Source organism: Bos indicus, chromosome 9 (assembly GCF_029378745.1).
Source record: "Bos indicus isolate NIAB-ARS_2022 breed Sahiwal x Tharparkar chromosome 9, NIAB-ARS_B.indTharparkar_mat_pri_1.0, whole genome shotgun sequence".
NCBI lineage: Eukaryota > Metazoa > Chordata > Mammalia > Artiodactyla > Bovidae > Bos > Bos indicus.
In genome coordinates this window covers 83,740,662-83,757,865 of record NC_091768.1, presented here as the reverse complement: position 1 = coordinate 83,757,865, position 17,204 = coordinate 83,740,662, and the positions used below count along the sequence as shown (strand labels likewise).

Below are 17,204 nucleotides of genomic sequence, written 5' to 3'. Positions count from 1 at the left end.
AAGTGAAATATAAGCCAGAGAAAAAGGCAAATACTGTATGACATCACTAACATGTGGAATCTAAAAAAAAAAAAAAAAAGAATGTAACAAAAATGATGCAAAGCCACAGATATAGACAACAAAGAAGTGGTTACCAGTGGAGTTAGGGAGGGGCAATATGAGGGTGGGGAAGTAAGAGGTACCGACTGTTAGGTATAAGATAAGCTGAAGGATGTATTTTATAACATGGGAAATAGAGTCAATATTTTGTGATAAATGTAAATGGAATGCAAACTTTAAAAATTGTATAAATTTGGAAAACTCAGCAATTGCCACCGGACTGTAAAAGGGCAGTTTTCATTCTAATCTAAAAGAAGAGCAATGCCAAAGAAGGTTCAAACTACTGCACAATTGCTCTCGTTTCACATGCTAGCAAGGTAATGCTCGAAATCCTTCTAGCTAGGCTTCAGCAGTATGCAAACCAAGAACTTTGACATATACAAGCTGGATTTAGAAAAGGCAGAGGAACCAGAGATCAAATTGCTATCATCCATTGGATCATAGGAAAACCAAGGGAATACCAGAGAAACATCTACTTCTGTTCCATTGACTATGCCAAATCCTTTGACTGTGTGGATTACAACAAACTGTGGAAAATTCTTAAAGTATGGGAATACCAGCGCACCTTACCTGCCTTCTGAGAAAACTATATGCAGGTAAAGAAACAACAGTCAGAACCAGATATAGAACAATGGACTGGTTCAAAATTGGGAACAGAGTACGTGAAGTCTGTATATTGCCACCCTGTTTATTTAACTTATATGCAGAGTGCATCATGTTAAATGTTGGACTGGATGAAGCACAAGCTGGAATCAAGATTGCCAGGACAAATATCAACAACCTCAGATATAACACTGTAATGTTATAAAACATTATAACACTGTAATGTCATTACAGTGTCATTTAAAACACTGTAATGTTAGAAAAAGACAGAATGATCTCTGTTTGTTTCCAAGGCAAGTCATTCAATATCACAGTGATCCAAGCCTATGCCCCAACCAGTAACACTGAAGAAGCTGAAGTTGAATGGCTCTATGAAGACCTACAAGACCTTTCAGAGCTAATGCCCCAAAAAGATGTCCTTTTCATTATAGGGGACTGGAATGCAAAAGTAAGAAGTCAAGAAACACCTGGAGTAACAGGAAAATTTGGCCTTGGAGTATGGAATAAAGCAGGGCAAAGACTAATAGAGTTTTCCAAGAGGACACACTGGTCATAGCAAACACCCTCTTCCAACAACACAAAAGAAGACTCTACACATGAACATCACCAGATGATCAACACCAAAATCAGATTGATTACATTCTTTGCAGTCAAAGATGGAGAAGCTCTATATAGTCAGCAAAAACAAGACCAGGAGCTGACTGTGGCTCAGATCATGAACTCCTTATTGCCAAATTCAGACTTAAATTGAAGAAAGTAAGGAAAACCACTAGTCCATTCAGGTATGACCTAAATAAAATTCCTTATGATTATACAATGGAAGAGAGAAATAGATTTAAAGGATTAGATCTGATAGACAGAGTACCTGATGAACTATGGACGGAGGTTCATGACATTGTACAGGAGACAGGGATCAAGACCATCCCCTTGGAAAAGAAATGCAAAAAAGCAAAATGGCTGTCTGAGGAGGCCTTACAAATAGCTGTGAAAACTCAGCAGTGGCCACAGGACTGGAAAGGTCAGTTTTCATTCAAATTCCAAAGAAAGGCAATGCCAAAGAATGCTCAAACTACCTCACAATTGCACTCATCTCACACACTAGTAAAGTAATGCTCAAAATTCTCCAAGCCAGGCTTCTGCAATACGTGAACTGTGAAATTCCAGATGTTCAAGCTGGTTTTAGAAAAGGCAGAGGAACCAGAGATCAAATTGCCAACATCTGCTGGATCATGGAAAAAGCAAGAGAGTTCCAGAAAAATATCTATTTCTGCTTTATTAACTATGCCAAAGCCTTTGACTGTATGGATCACAATAAACTGTGGAAAATTCTGAAAGAGATGGGAATACCAGAACACGTGACGTGCCTCTTGAGAAACCTATATGCAGGTCAGGAAGCAACAGTTAGAACTGGACATGGAACAACAGACTGGTTTCAAATAGGAAAAGGAGTATGTCAAGGCTGTATATTGTCACCCTGCTTATTTGACTTATATGCAGAGTACATCATGAGAAACACTGGGCTGAAAGAAAGACAAGCTGGAATCAAGATTGCCGGGAGAAATATCAATAACCTCAGATATGCAGATGACACCACACTTGTCGCAGAAAGTGAAGAGGAACTCAAAAGCCTCTTGATTAAAGTGAAAGAAGAGAGTGAAAAAGTTGGCTTAAAGCGCAACATTCATAAATCGAAGATCATGGCATCCAGTCCCATCACTTCATGGGAAATAGATGGGGAAACAGTGGAAACAGTGTCAGAATTAATCTTTTTGGGCTCCAAAATCACTGCAGATGGTGACTACAGCCATGAAATTCAAAGACACTTACTCCTTGGAAGGAAAGTTATGACCAACCTAGATAGCACATTAAAAAGCAGAGATATTACTTTGCCAACAAAGGTCCATCTAGTCAAGGCTATGGTTTTACCAGTGGTCATGTATGGATGTGAGAGTTCGACTGTGAAGAAAGCTGCATGCCAAAGAATTGATGCCTTTGAAATTGAGTGGTTCTAAGAAGACCCACAGGACCTTCTAGAACTAACACCCAAAAAAGATGTCCTTTTCATTATAGGGGACTGAGATGCAAAAGTAGGAAGTCAAGAGATACCTGGAGTAATAGGCAAATTTGTCTTTGCAGTATAGAATGAAGTAGGGCAAAGGCTGATTTAGTTTTGCAAAGAGAATGCACTGGTCACAGGAAACACTCTCCTCAAGCAACACAAGAGAAGACTCTGCAGATGGACATCACCAGAAGGTCAATACTGAAATCAGATTGACTGTATTCTTTGCAGCCAAAGATGGAGAAGCTCTACAGTCAGCAAAAACAAGACCAGGAGCTGACTGTGGTTCACATCATGAACTCCTTATTGTCAAATTCAGACTGAAATTGAAGAAAGTGGGGGAAACCAATAGACCATTCAGGTGTGACCTAAATCAAATCCCTTACAATTATACAGTGGAAGTGCCAAATAGATGCAAGGGCACTCTGATAGACAGAGTGCCTGATGAACTATGGACGGAGGTTGGTGACATTGTACAGGAGACAGTGATCAAGACCATTCCCAAGAAAAAGAAATGCAAGGAGGCAAAATGGTTGTCTGATGAGGCCTTACAAATACCTGCGAAAAGAAGTGAAGTGAAAGGCAAAGGAGAAAAGGAAAGAGACACCCATTTGAATGCAGAGTACCAAAGAACAGTGAGAAGAAATAAGAAAGCCTTCCTCAGTGATCAAGGCAAAGAAATGGAGAGAAAAAATAGAATGGGAAGACTAGAGATCTCTTCAATAAAATTAGAGATACCAAGGGAACATTTCATGCAAAGACGGGAACAATAAAGGACAGAAAAAGTATGGGCCTAACAGAAGCAGAAGATATTAAGAAGAGGTGGCAAGAATACACGAAGAACTATACAAAAAAGATCTTCTAGACCCAGATAACCATGATGGTGTGATCACTCACCTAGAGCCAATCATCCTGTATTGCAAAGTCAAGAGGGCCTTAGGAAGCATCATTCAAACAAAGCTAGTGGAGGTGATAGAATTCCAATTGAGCTATTTCAAATCCTAAAGATGATGCTGTGAAAGTGTTGCACTCAAAATGCCACCAAATTTGGAAAACTCAGCAGTGACAGCAGGACTGGAAAAGTTCAGTTTTTATTACAATCCCAAAGGAAGGCAATGCCAAAGAAATGTTCAGACTACCACACAATTGCACTCATCTCACATGCTAGTAAAGTAATGATCAAAATTCTCCAAGCCAGGCTTCAACAGTACATGACTCATAAACTTCCAGATGTTCAAGCTAGATTTAGAAAAGGCAGAGGAACCAGAGATCAAATTGCCAACATCCGTAGGATCATCAAAAAAGCAAGAGAGTTCCAGAAAAACATCTATTTCTGCTTTATTGACTATGCCAAAGCCTTTGACTGTGTGGATCACAACAAACTGGAAAATTCTTCGAGATAGGAATACCAGACCACCTGACCTGCCCCCTGAGAAACCTGTATGCAGGTCAAGAAGCAACAGTTAGAACTGGACATGGAACAACAGACTGGTTCCAAATAGGAAAAGGAGTACGTCAAGGCTTTACATTGTCACCCTGCATATTTAACCTATATGCAGAGTACACCATGCAAAATGCTGGGTGCATGAAGCACAAGCTGGAATCAAGATTGCCAGGAGAAATATGAATAACCTCAGATATGCAGATGACACCACCCTTATGGCCTAAAGTGAAGAAGAACCAAAGAACCTCTTGATGAAAGTGAAAGTGAACGTGAAGTGAAAGTGAAGTCACTCAGTCATGTCCGACTCTTTGTGACCCCATGAATCGCAGCATGCCAGGCCTCCCTGTTTATCACCAACTGCTGGAGTTCACTCAGACTCACGTCCATCGAGTCAGCGATGCCATCCAGCCATCTCATCCTCTGTTGTCCCCTTCTCCTCCTGCCCCTAATCCCTCCCAGCATCAGAGTCTTTTCCAATGAGTCTTTTGCATTGGAAGAGACTGGCTACCTCAACTCTTTGTATGAGGTAGCCAAAGTACTGAAGTTTCAGCTTCAGCATCATTCCCTCCAAAGAAATCCCAGGGCTGATCTCCTTCAGAATGGACTGGTTGGATCTCCTTGCAGTCCAAGGGACTCTCAAGAGTCTTCTCCAACACCACAGTTCAAAAGCATCAATTTTCAGCGCTCAGCTTTCTTCACAGTCCAACTCTCACATCCATACATGACCACTGGAAAAACCATAGCCTTGACTAGACGGACCTTTGTTGGCAAAGTAATATCTCTGCTTTTACTTAATGACAAATAGATGGGCAAACAATGGAAACAGTGAGAGACTTTATTTTGGGGGGCTCCAAAATCACTGCACTTTGTGACATCAGCCATGAAATTAAAAGGCGTTTTTGCCTTGGAAGAAAACTATGACCAAACTAGACAGCATCTTAAAAAGCAGAGACATTTCTTTGCCAACAAAGTCCATCTAGTCAAAGCAATTGTTTTTCCAGTAGTCATGTGTGGATGCGAAAGTTGGACTATAAAGAAAGATGAGCACCAAAGAATTGATGCTTTTGAACTGTGATATTGGAGAAGACTCTTGAGAATCCCTTGAACAGCAAGGTGATCCTACCAGTCCATCCTAAAAGAGATCAGTCCTGAATATTCATTGGAAGAACTGATGCTGAAGCTGAAACTCCAATACTTTGGTCACCTTATGTGAAGAACTGACTCATTTGAAAAGACCTTGATGCTGGGAAAGATTGAAGTTGGGAGGAAAAGGGGATGACAGAGGATGAGATGGTTGGATGGCATCACCGACTTAATGAACATGAATGAGTTTGAATAAGCTCCAGGAGTTGGTGATGGACAGAGAAGCTTGGCATTCTGCAGCCCACGGGGTCCCAAAGATTGGGACATGACTGAATGACTGAACTGAATGTTATATCAACAACCACAGATAATAACACTCTAATGGCAGAAAGTGAAGAGGAAGCAAAGAGCCTCTTGATGAAAGTGAAAGAGATGAGTGAAAAAGCTGACTTAAGATTCAGCATTCATAAAATGAAGATCATGGCATCCAGACCCATCAATTCATGGCAAATAGATAGGGAAAAACTGGAAACAGTGACAGATTTTGTTTTCTTGGGTTCCAAAATCACTGCAGATGGTGACTTAAGCCACAAAATTAAAAGATGCTTGCTCCTTGGAAGAAAAGCTATGACAAACTTTAATAGCATATTACAAAACATAGACATCATTTTGCCAACAAAAGTCTGTACAGTCAAAGCTATGCTTTTTCCAGTAGTCATGTTCAGATGTGAGAGTTGGCCCATAAAGAAGGTTGGGCACCAAAAAATTGATGCTTCTCAAATGTGGTGTTGGAGAAAACTCTTGAGAGTCCCTTGGACAGCAAAGGATACCAAACCAGTCAATCCTGAAGGAAATCAAATGTGAATATTCATTTTAAGGACTGATGCTGAAGCTAACTGAAGCTCTATCCTTGTCCATCAGATGTGAAGAGCCGACTCATTGGAAAGACTTTGATGCCGGTAAAGATTGAAAGCAGGAGAAGAAGCGGGCAATAGAGAATGAGATGTTTGGGTGGCATCACTGACTCAATGGATGTGAGTTTGAGCAAACTCTGGGAGATAGTGCATGACAGGGAAGCCTGGTATGTTGCATCCATGGGATTACAAAGAGTTGGACGTGACTTAGGAACTGAACAACATCAACCAAAATTTTAAAAAGAAAAGAAATAGGCAAACAAAGACCATGCTTATAGTTCAAGATTATTTTCAGAACTTCATCTATGTGTAATAATGAATGAGATATGCCTGAGTCATTCTAATATCCAGATGCAAAACAAGATCATTTTATTTTCATTCTTCCAACCAAAAGATATAAATACATGTGCTATGGACTGAATGTCTGTTTCTCCTCAAAATTCTTACGTTTAAACCCTGATTTCCAATATGATGCCATTAATATTTGGAGAGAGGGATCTGGGGAGATAATTAGATCTTGGGTGTGATGTCCTTGTGATATGACTAGCACCCTTGTGAGAAAAGGCCTTGCTTCCTGTCTATTCTTCAGGGAAACCAAGGAAAAAACCTTCACCAGAACCTGATCATCTTGGCACCCAGATTTCTCAGTGTCTAGCCTGCAGAACTATGAGGAAGAAAATGCTTGCTGTCTTAAGCCACCCAGTCTGTGGTAATTTGTTATAACAATTGGAAAGGACAAAGAACATCTAAGACTTTTGAAACATATTTTCATAAGGCAACTTCTACCTGCATGGTCCAAGAATCTATGACTGTTTTGTTTTAAAGGTGTTTATTTGGCTTAGCTGTAACTGTGCCCCATTTGTCAGCACTGTCTGTACAACTGAATTCCTAAGTAGAAAATAAGTTTACTGCCTTGGATCAGGGGGCTTTGAAATCTTCATTGCATTATCTATAAAAATGTTTAGCTTTGTTCCATGAGATACAGAGCACAATATTGTACTATTCTTTTTACAGTAGGGTAAGACTGAGAATCATAGCATTGGTTTGAGAAATTCTGCTCCTTGGTTTAATTAACCCAACTATTGCTCCATGTGAAGTTCATGGAATACAAGGCAATGGAGACCCTTTATCAGTTATCTATGGCCACAATAATGCTGCATAGCAAACTACCCCACGGCTCAGTGGCTTAAAACAACAGTATTTATTTAGTTCATGAGTCTGGGGGTCAACTGGGGTGTTCTGCTGCTCTGGGTTGTACATGACTCATCTCAGCTGGGGGCTTTTCATGTGTAGACAGTAAGCTAAAGGTTTGGCTGGGAATTGGCTTATCCAGGATGACCTCAATAGAGAAGTTATTCTATTTCTGCTCCATGTTCCCTCTCATCTTCTAGAAGGCTAACTTGGGCTTGTACATAGGGCTGAGGGAGTACTCCAAGCAGGAGAATGGGAGTAGGTCAAGCCTCTTGAGACCTAGATTTGGAACTAATAAGCTGTAAGGTCAATCCAGATTCACAAGGTCATGGATAAAGGCCGATGATATTCTCTAGGAGTGTGTATTGATATTTGGGCCAAACTCACAAAAGGCAAAGAGAAGTTATTACTTGTCCTACTGGGCTGAAAGAAATTGGAACTTATTTCAGTTCATAGATCATCTTAATCTGAATCAAACAGTAACAAACCAATTTCATACAAACTTACATAATAAGTTAGCTCAAAATAGAAATTTCATAAAGTGCAAAACCTGGTGAGGCAAATAGTTCATAAAAAATTAGTAACCAATCTAGAAATTGTGAATGGCAGTCTCCAAGTTCCGGGGCAAGAATACACAGGTTCAGAAGCCTTGAAATTTTGTTATATCAGACTGTCATTAACTGACTAGTCCTCAGTTGTTGGTAAGCATTACTGATGTCTTTCATTATGTTTTGGATAATAACCAAGTACAAGGATATACTAGCTTTAAAAAGCATTGTGACCATCTGTTCTTGATTGGTACAAAGAATAAGAAGAGAAAGTAAAAGTTTGTCTATAAATACACTAGATTATAAAAAAAGCTGATGGCAACATAGTGAACCCAATATAGTCATATAGTTAATATACTGTTGCTGCTGCTGCTGCTAAGTCGCTTCAGTCGTATCCGATTCTGTGCGACCCCATAGACGGCAGCCCACCAGGCTCCCCCGTCCCTGGGATTCTCCACGCAAGAACACTGGAGTGGGTTGCCATTTCCTTCCCCAATGCATGAAAGTGAAAAGTGAAAGTGAAGTCGCTCAGTCGTGTTCGACTCTTTGCAACCCCATGGACTGCAGCCCACCAGGCTCCTCCGACCATGGGATTTTTCAGGCAAGAGTACTGGAGTGGGGTGCCATTGCCTTCTCCAAAATATACTGTTAGCCACAGTAAATCTTAATATTGCCATATTTCAAGATAATGATAATATTTGTTTTCAAGGAACCTCCAAAATATCATGTTCTTAGACCAATAATTATATATTCAGAAATCTACAGTGAAGGAATAATCCAAAAATAGTAACAACAACAAACATGAAAACTTTCTGTATCATACTGAGTTGATTTTTTTATAAGAAGGAAAATTGGAAGTGACCTAAACACTCAACTATGTGAGAATGGCTAAGTAATTATAGTATAATTATTGAATAGAACATTATGGAGCTATTAAAATGGTGGTTATAAAGGCCACACAGCAACATCAAAAAAGTAAAGCATGATCTTAAGTAAATAAAGATACAGAATTATACACACACTATGAGTATAATTATGCAAAACAAAATGTGCTGGTAGGAGTTGCCTTTTGGAATTCCTTATTTTAGAAAGCCTTATAAATGTTCATGTGTTTTGATTGAGTAATTCAACTTCTGGAAATGTATCCAAGAAAATTATCTGATATGCAAAAAGGAAAAATTTAGAAGAACTTTTATTGCATCATTGTAGTTTTAGTTTCAATTGTGAAGATATGAAAAAGAAATGATTTTAAATAAATTACAGCTCATTTGTTTGCAGAATGTTATATAACCATTAAGAATGAAAGAATTTATAAACAGTGCTGCGATGAACATTGGGGTACACGTGTCTCTTTCCCTTCTGGTTTCCTCAGTGTGTATGCCCAGCAGTGGGATTGCTGGATCATAAGGCAGTTCTATTTCCAGTTTTTTAAGGAATCTCCACACTGTTCTCCATAGTGGCTGTACTAGTTTGCATTCCCACCAACAGTGTAAGAGGGTTCCCTTTTCTCCACACCCTCTCCAGCATTTATTACTTGTAGACTTTTGGATCGCAGCCATTCTGACTGGTGTGAAATGGTACCTCCACTGTTTATAATAGCCAGGACATGGAAGCAACCTAGATGTCCATCAGCAGATGAATGGATAAGAAAGCTGTGGTACATATACACAATGGAGTATTACTCAGCCATTAAAAAGAATACATTTGAATCAGTTCTAATGAGGTGGATGAAACTGGAGCCTATTATACAGAGTGAAGTAAGCCAGAAGGAAAAACATAAATACAGTATACTAACGCATACATATGGAATTTAGAAAGATGGTAACAATAACCCAGTGTACAAGACAGCAAAAGAGACACTGATGTATAGAACAGTCTTATGGACTCTGTGGGAGAGGGAGAGGGTGGGAAGATTTGGGAGAATGACATTGAAACATGTAAAATACCATGTAAGAAACGAGTTGCCAGTCCAGGTTCGATACACGATACTGGATGCTTGGGGCTAGTGCACTGGGACGACCCAGAGGGATGGTATGGGGAGGGAGGAGGGAGGAGGGTTCAGGATGGGGAACACATGTATACCTGTGGCGGATTCATTTTGATATTTGGCAAAACTAATGCAATTATGTAAAGTTTAAAAATAAAATAAAATTAAAAAAAAAAAAAAGAAAACGCTGAAAAAAAGAATGAAAGAATTTAATGACAAAGAGAACTTTGTAATTTTTTTTAAAGTTTGCATTCATTTTTAAAAGCAATATATAACAAAAATTTAACAGTGTATTTAGTAGAAATACATCAAATATTTAACAGAAATTAACAATGGCTATATAATGGTAAATTTTTAATGTCTTTCATGTTTATTATGCTTTTGTATATTGTCAATTTGCCTATACTAAGCATAGTAGTATGTACTGATTTGGAAATCAGAAAAAAGCATAAAAGCCTACATAGAACAAAATAAACAAAAGAAAATATTGGATTGGCCCAGAAGTTCATTTGCGGGAAAACCTGAATGAACTTCTGGGCCAATCCTATACATGTATTGGCCCTGTGTAAGAGTAACTAATTAAATGTTGTGTGCTTGTTTTTTCTACTTTACATAGCCTGAAATGTAGTTATATTAAATTTGTAATTTCAAAAACTGTATGCATTAATGAAATGACCCATGCCATATCTTATTTGTCATATGGTAAGACATGACAGTAACGATAACTCTTTACATTTATGTAATGATTTACAAGTTGCAAAATATCTCCCTCACATTATTCCATTCAATTCTCACACCTGTGTGAAGTAGAAATTGTTACCACGTTCCAGTTGTAGAAATTTAGACTCAGATGTTAAGTGAGGTCCTCCGAGTCACATGGCAGATGCCCGACTGAACCAGTGTTAAACCCAATGGTTTAAGTTCCAAGTGTTCTCTCAGCTTCCATGGAATCATTTCAGCACTTCTTACAGGGAATGATACAGCACTGTCGCTGCCAACACCACACAAACGCTGCAGGCAACTAACACACTTGCTGGAAGACAGTGATGCTGATTTTCTTTGTACCTACTTTTCCCACTGTCCTCACAATGATTACTTTTTTAGAAATTAGACTTCGATGTTTCAGTTAGTGCTTTTCCAACACATCTCAAATCCCTTGATATACTCAACTAATTAAGCAGTGATGTAGCCCTTGCATGAAGTACTTTTTAATTAGCTACAGTGATTCCCAAATTATTCAGCTTCAGTTCAGGGCCCTTAATATTCAAACTGACAATCCAGCGCATGTAAACTCTTTATTTAAATAGTGATATCTGAAATGAAGCTGAGTAAAGGTTTCTATGGAAACTAACTTCAATATCAAAACTTTCCAAAACATCAAAATGACCCAATTAGAAGTGGTAAAAATAAATGACAGAAAGTGTAGCTATGAATAGTATGGAAAGGTTACTTCTACTTCTTTACATTAATTTTCATAAGTGTGCCTGCATATTCATTAGAAGACTATGCAATTCATTTGATATTTAAGAATATCAAGTAGACAAGAATGTTACATGAAGTGAAATTTGATTTTGCTCTGCAATAAAACTGAAGTCAATTTCATATGGAGATTAAAATTGAAGAGTTAGTTTACATGACTGTGTACATATAAAGATATAGATAAACACTACTAAAGATAAAAGTCTGGGATTTTTGCAGAAGAAAAGATGAAAACTTTTATAAATTATTTCCAAGTAGAAAAGTTAATAAGCCCTTTGTCATCCTTATAACTAAGAACAAAGGGAAATATTTGCTGAACTTGACTCCAGAATGAAATCCAAATAAAAGCATATTTATTAACTTTTGTAATCACATAAGAAGCTCTTTAAAAAGGCTTTGCAAGTCAAGCATAATATGAGAACAATTCATGAATGTACCATTTTTTTCCTGCTATGAATGTTAACCAAGTTTAGATATTAACCTTGATATTTGCATGTAATGTGACAAATGAAAACCCGAAGTGTTATTGTACACGGCTGCAGAGTTCTAACTTTTGTTTCAAAAGCTTAGGTCACAAGATATTTCCCTGGGAATTCCTAAATAAAGACATCCACACATGTTTAAAAAGTAATATTCTGAACTTTACTAATGAAACAAAATATCACAATGACATATATAATTGCATCACTAATAGGCTCTCAGATTTAACTTATCTGAAATTTATCTCCTGATCCTTAAAACCTACTTTTCCTGGATTCTTCCTCATCTCAGTCAACAGTGACACTATCTTTTCAGTTGCTCAGACCAGTCTTTCTTCACAATTCTGTCAGGATATGCCCTTAGCTCTCATTCAGAAGAGCCTCAGAATCAATCAGCTCTCTGCATCTTGCTTGCCACAACCATGGCCCAATCCAGCACACTCTCACCGGCATTATTATAGCAACCTCCTCACTGCTCTGCTTCCCTTTTGTCAAAACTGAAAAACTGCAGCAAGTAATTCTGTTCAGAAAAAATAAGACTGATGCCATCTCTGTTGTGCTCAGACTTCCCAGTGGCTTCCTATCACACTCAGAACAAAGCCACAATTTTCACAAGGCACAGTGAAGTCCTGTGGGACTGTTTCCCCATGTGCCTCTCCTACTTACCTCCTGTTATTCTAGGAACTCACTGGCTCTGGCAGCCTGAGTTCCATACTGTTCTCCCACTAAACCAGGCATTCCAGTGCCTCTATTTATTTGCTACGCCCTCTGCTTGGAATGCCCTTCCCAGGCGTTTGCATAGTTCACTCTCACGTCTTTTTGCCTGCACCACATGACATGTGGGATCTTAGTTCATGGTCCAGGGATTGAACCTGTGCTTCCTGCAGTAGATGTACTGAAAGCCCAGAGTCTTAACCACTGCAGCTGGTGCACGATTTTTTTTTAATTGGGGTATATTTGCTTCACAATATTGTGTTAGTTTCTATTGTACAAGGAAGTGAATCAACTATATGTACACATGAACCTCTCTCTTGGACTTCCCTCCCACCCTCCCATCCCACCCATCTAAGTCACCACAGAGCAATGAGCTATACAGCAGTTTTCCCACTAGCTATCCATCTTACTCATGGTAGTATATATATGTGTTAATTTCAATCTCCCGATTTATCCCATCCCATTTCCCCCCCACCAAACCATGTCTACATGCCCATTTTCTACATGTGTTTCTATTCTTGCCCTGCAAATACGTTCATATGTATCATCTTTCTAGATTTTACATATATGCTTTCATATACGATATTTGTTTTTCCCAATGAAATTGGGTCACTTGTAGAGACGTGGATGAACCTAGAGACTGTCATATAGACTGAGGTTCTAGACATTTCTAAATAAAATCTTTTCAGCCCATGTCCCATCACTGCTACAATCCAAATTTGATCATAGATAGTCTTTAATTCTCTGGTACTTCCTGGTGGCAGGGAGAAGGGAGACATGCTGTGGAGTTCATCAAGCTCTGAAAGGTCTTAACCATGCACTGCCCTTCTTGGGCATCCTCTAGTGGTCAGTGCATGGGGGTATCAGTCCCACTGAGAACCATCATTAAACGACTTTCTAATATCAAAATATGAATGTTATTAAAGCTAGAAATAATTTGTGTAGTTAGCCGTATTCTTAGATAATTACCAAGATGAAATTACAGACATTTTCATCGGTAAAACAGAGGAAAGTAACTGAGTTTTTTGGTCACCTGTGCACATAAACACCCATGTTGGTGATGTGACCCTGGGTGGCATATTATCTTCTTTTGGTTTTCATATCAAAGCAAAGTCATAAAGAAGAAAAAGAGATCAAACCAGTCTGCTTACTAATGTCTGTGGGTTAACATCTCCTAAGCATGCCTACAATAAATCTCTTTCCTCTGGCCTGAATACTAAATACTTGAATTCTCAGTTTGCTTTTCCTTTATTATTTCTTATGACTTGTCCCACCAGAGATCAAAGCAGTCTCCATGTTTCCAGAATATAGAAGCATGAATCCTTGGGGGAACATACACTTCCTCCTCATTCTAGCTATTTTATAAATTAAATTGGAAATTTAGTCTTTGTGTCTCCAGCCTTGGCACCTTCTACATTCATTCAACAAGCTGGAGGAAATGACCAAAATTTGAGCTGTGATTTTGTGAAGATGAGTTACCTGTGCAGATTCTTTTAAAGTTGGGGTTTTCCAGAATGTGTCCTGGTAGGCGGCACTGGAACCGATGTTGCCAGAACTCAGGGAACCAGGGATTCCTTGTATTAGTGTCCAGCCTCAGTTTCAGGAAATAATCATCAAATGACCTGACCTCTGGAGACTGCAGCTTTATCGTGATTCCCCCGTTGGCTTCCACCTCATAACCTTCAATGACTTCATCTCTGTCTGCCCATCCATCACTAAAAAAATGTGGGGATTGGGGTGGGGAGAGAGAAAGACAAAAGTCTCACAAATAGAGCTCTGAGTTATGCATGAAAGAAGCAGTTCAGCAAGATTGAAAGTTTTTTTAAGCCAATATTGTTATCCATCGATCACTTTTTTTGTGGGGAGTGGAAAATTGTAGAATCATCACATCTTGCTTGTTTTTCACAATAGTGAAAATGATGATGAAGATGATGACAGTAACAATTACAAGAACTAACCATTGAGCATGTATTAGTCATCAGATTCTGTGCTACTCACTTTTACAGAGTCAGATGTTCAACAAATAGCTGAAGTCCTGGTGAATCCCAGATATGGGTCCAGGCAGTCTGACTCCCAAGTTCATTGCTGTTTACAACTAGACCACAAAGCCCCTTGGTTGCTCTTCAAACCAGAAGAAAATAAAACCCAGGTACTTAGGTCTTCTCGAAAAGAGCTAAGGTTTGAAGGTTGCGATCAAGGCCATTATATGAATTACATTATATGCAGTAGAAAATTGATTTAGCTCAGAAACATGACAACCACAGATTTTGCCCCTGGATATTGTTCAAATTTGCATCTCTTAGAAGTGACCAGATGCTTTTTTTCCTAATGCTATTTCAAATTAGCAGCATTAAGAGAAAACAATCTAGCTCCGTAAAATAAAAATAATCTTCCTGCTTACTAAATGACACTTCGGACACTTCATCTGTAGGTTCAAATCTTTAAAGTTTGTTCACTTTCTAGAACATTCACATCTCCCATGATTAATGTTCCTGCAGTTTAACTCAAGTGTACATTTGAGCCAGATCAAACCTCATGTGAGTGGCTGTGATCCCTTCCCAAGAACGGGTCAAAGAAAAAAAATGCATTAGATAGACTTAAATAGGCAAAGAACACCTTATAAAAGACTATCTCAATAGGCCAAAAATACTGAACTCAAGTCTACTGAAACATAACCTGGAAAGGTTTTTAAGGGTGAGTATGAGACTTCCCTGGTGGCTCAGTGGTCAAGAATCTGCTTTCAATATAGGAGACACAATAGACATGGGTTTGAACTCTGGGTTGGGATGATCCCCTGGAGAAGTAAATGGCAACCCACTCCAGTATTCTTGCCTGGAAAATTTCATGAACAGACTAGCCTGGTTGGCTACAGTCCATGGGGTTGCAAAGAGTTGAACATGACTGAGCACACACACATACACACGCGCGCACACACACATGAGCTAGAGAGGAAGTGTTGGAGGACTCAGAGTGGAGCTTGGCCAGTGTGATTAAACCATTTGCATTTGATAACTGTCACTTATCTAAGTTAGTTTTCCATCTTTCCATGGAAACTGAGATAGGGGTCTGCTATTATATTCTTTGCAGCCAAAGATGGAGAAGCTCTATACAGTCAGCAAAAACAAGCCCAGGGGCTGACTGTGGCTCAGACCATGAACTCCTTATTGCCAAATTCAGACTCAAATTGAAGAAAGTAGGGAAAACCACTAGACCATTCAGGTATGACCTAAATCAAATCCCTTATGATTATACAGTGGAAGTGAGAAATAGATTTAAGGGCCTAGATCTAATAGAGTGCCTGATGAACTATGGAATGAGGTTCATGACATTGTACAGGAGACAGGGATCAAAACCATTCCCATAGAAAAGAAATGCAAAAAAGCAAAATGGCTGTCTGGGGAGGCCTTACAAATAGCTGTGAAAAGAAGAGAAGCGAAAAGCAAAGGAGGAAAGGAAAGATATAAACATCTGAATGCAGAGTTCCAAAGAAGAGATAAGAAAGCCTTCTTCAGTGATCAATGCAAAGAAATAAAGGAAAACAACAGAATGGGAAAGACTAGGGATCTCTTCAAGAAAATCAGAGATACCAAAGGAACATTTCATGCAAAGATGAGCTCGATAAAGGACAGAAATGGTATGGACCTAACTGAAGCAGAAGATATTAAGAAGAGATGGCAAGAATACACAGAAGAACTGTACAAAAAAGATCTTCATGACCCAGATAATCACGATGGTGTGATCACTCACCTAGAGCCAGACATCCTGGAATGTGAAGTCAAGTGGGCCTTAGAAAGCATCACTACGAACAAAGCTAGTGGAGGTGATGGAATTCCAGTTGAGCTATTCCAAATCCTGAAAGATGATGCTGTGAAAGTGCTGCACTCAATATGCCAGCACATTTGGAAAACTCAGCAGTGGCCACAGGACTGGAAAAGGTCAGTTTTCATTCCAATCCCAAAGAAAGGCAATGCCAAAGAATGCTCAAACAACCGCACAATTGCAGTCATCTCACACGCTAGGAAAGTAATGCTCAAAATTCTCCAAGCCAGGCTTCAGCAATATGTGAACCGTGAACTTCCTGATGTTCAAGCTGGTTTTAGAAAAGGCAGAGGAACCAGAGATCAAATCGCCAACATCTGCTGGATCATGGAAAAGCAAGAGAGTTCCAGAGAAACATCTATTTCTGCTTTATTGACTATGCCAAAGCCTTTGACTGTGTGGATCACAATAAACTGTGGAAAATTCTTCAAGAGATGGGAATACCAGACCACCTGATCTGCCTTCTTGAGAAATTTGTATGCAGGTCAGGAAGCAACAGTTAGAACTGGACATGGAACAACAGACTGGTTCCAAATAGGAAAAGGAGTTCGTCAAGGCTGTGTATTGTCACCCTGTTTATTTAACTTATATGCAGAGTATATCATGAGAAACGCTGGACTGGAAGAAACACAAGCTGGAATCAAGATTGCTGGGAGAAATATCAATAACCTCAGATATGCAGATGACACCACCCTTCTGGCAGAAAGTGAAGAAGAACTAAAGAGCTTCTTGATGAAAGTGAAAGAAGAGAGCGAAAAAGTTGGCTTAAAAGTCCACAATCCAAA

At 39.1% G+C, this 17,204-nt stretch overlaps 1 protein-coding gene across 3 annotated transcripts in view; it reads right to left on the bottom strand.

Annotated features, from left to right (window-relative positions):
- The window catches only part of GRM1 (glutamate metabotropic receptor 1), a 418,107-nt gene that overhangs the window by 101,183 nt on the left and 299,720 nt on the right, over positions 1-17,204 (bottom strand). For all 3 annotated transcript variants that reach the window (XM_070796313.1, XM_019966999.2, XM_070796315.1), the window contains exon 4: positions 14,080-14,315. In XM_070796313.1, the coding sequence (XP_070652414.1) occupies positions 14,080-14,315 (236 nt within the window). The remainder of the gene's footprint in view (positions 1-14,079; positions 14,316-17,204) is intronic.